At 52.0% G+C, this 945-nt stretch overlaps 1 protein-coding gene across 1 annotated transcript; it reads left to right on the top strand.

Moving 5' to 3' along the window:
• Nucleotides 1-188: 188 nt before the first annotated feature.
• On the top strand, nt 189-401 carry PPTG_23497 (hypothetical protein; the record flags this gene model as incomplete). The annotated part of the gene is made up of 1 exon (XM_008911055.1): nt 189-401. One exon carries the CDS (start codon nt 189-191, stop codon nt 399-401), a length of 213 nt encoding a protein of 70 aa, XP_008909303.1.
• Nucleotides 402-945: the final 544 nt, after the last annotated feature.

Genomic DNA, 945 nt, shown 5'->3' with positions numbered 1-945 from the left:
CGGAGGAGCAACCGTCCCTGGAGGAAGTCGAGAAGGCTGCCCGGGAACGGAATGCTGCGAAGCGCAAGGCAGCCGCTGAGAAGAAGGAGAAGGAGTCGTCGGGAGTTCAAGATCGAGACACCCCGGATGTTGACGTCCCGGATGCGCACCATGCAGTTCCGGATGCCGTCGCCCCGGATGTCGAAGAGATGACCCCGAGTGACTCCGCGAGGAGCTCACACTCGAGTGCGAGTGTGGAGTTCGTGGGTGTGTCCGCCCCGGATGCACCCACACAGGCGTCAGTGGGAGGCGCCGTCAAGGTTATGTGCCCGGCTGAAGGTGGACCAGATGCCAGGTCATGTCCGAATTCGACCCGGAAAAAAGTTAACCAGTCAAGAAAAACGAAGCGCCGTCGCGAGTAGTGGAACAGTCACATTTAAGCATATTCATAGTGTGTACACTTGCTGTCTTGGAGAGAAAACAGTAAATTGGAAGTAAAACAAAAAAAAACCGTTTCTCAATATATTATTATACATGCTCTATTTTATTTAGGCCGTGTTCACGATGGCCTCAAAATCGGATTTTGAGGGCCATAATCTGGTTTTGGGTAATAATCACGACCGCGAACACGACCGAATCAAAATCCTATTATCCTCTTTAAGAACAGCATAATCGCGTTTAGACGCCCAATTCGTAAAACAGGTGTGGACCTGTTTTCTGCAGGTAATCTGCTCGTTGAGTGACACAGTGTCGCAATTTCGAGTAGTTTCCCCTCGCATTAGAAGAACAGAAGATCGTCACTCTTGCTTTCCTTCTCTAAGCAGCACATCAAGGTGGCCAAGTGGCGAAAGCTTCCTGTCGTCGGCTTGGAAAGAAGCCAAAGGCCACGCCCAACAGCGGCAACACTGACCACGAAAGCGAAAGCGACAGCGCTGCTGTGTCGGCACCGCTCAGGAGCCATGACGA

The sequence above is a fragment of the Phytophthora parasitica genome (assembly GCF_000247585.1).
Source record: "Phytophthora parasitica INRA-310 unplaced genomic scaffold supercont2.40, whole genome shotgun sequence".
Lineage (NCBI taxonomy): Eukaryota > Oomycota > Peronosporomycetes > Peronosporales > Peronosporaceae > Phytophthora > Phytophthora nicotianae.
This window is presented reverse-complemented; position numbering and strand designations above follow the sequence as displayed.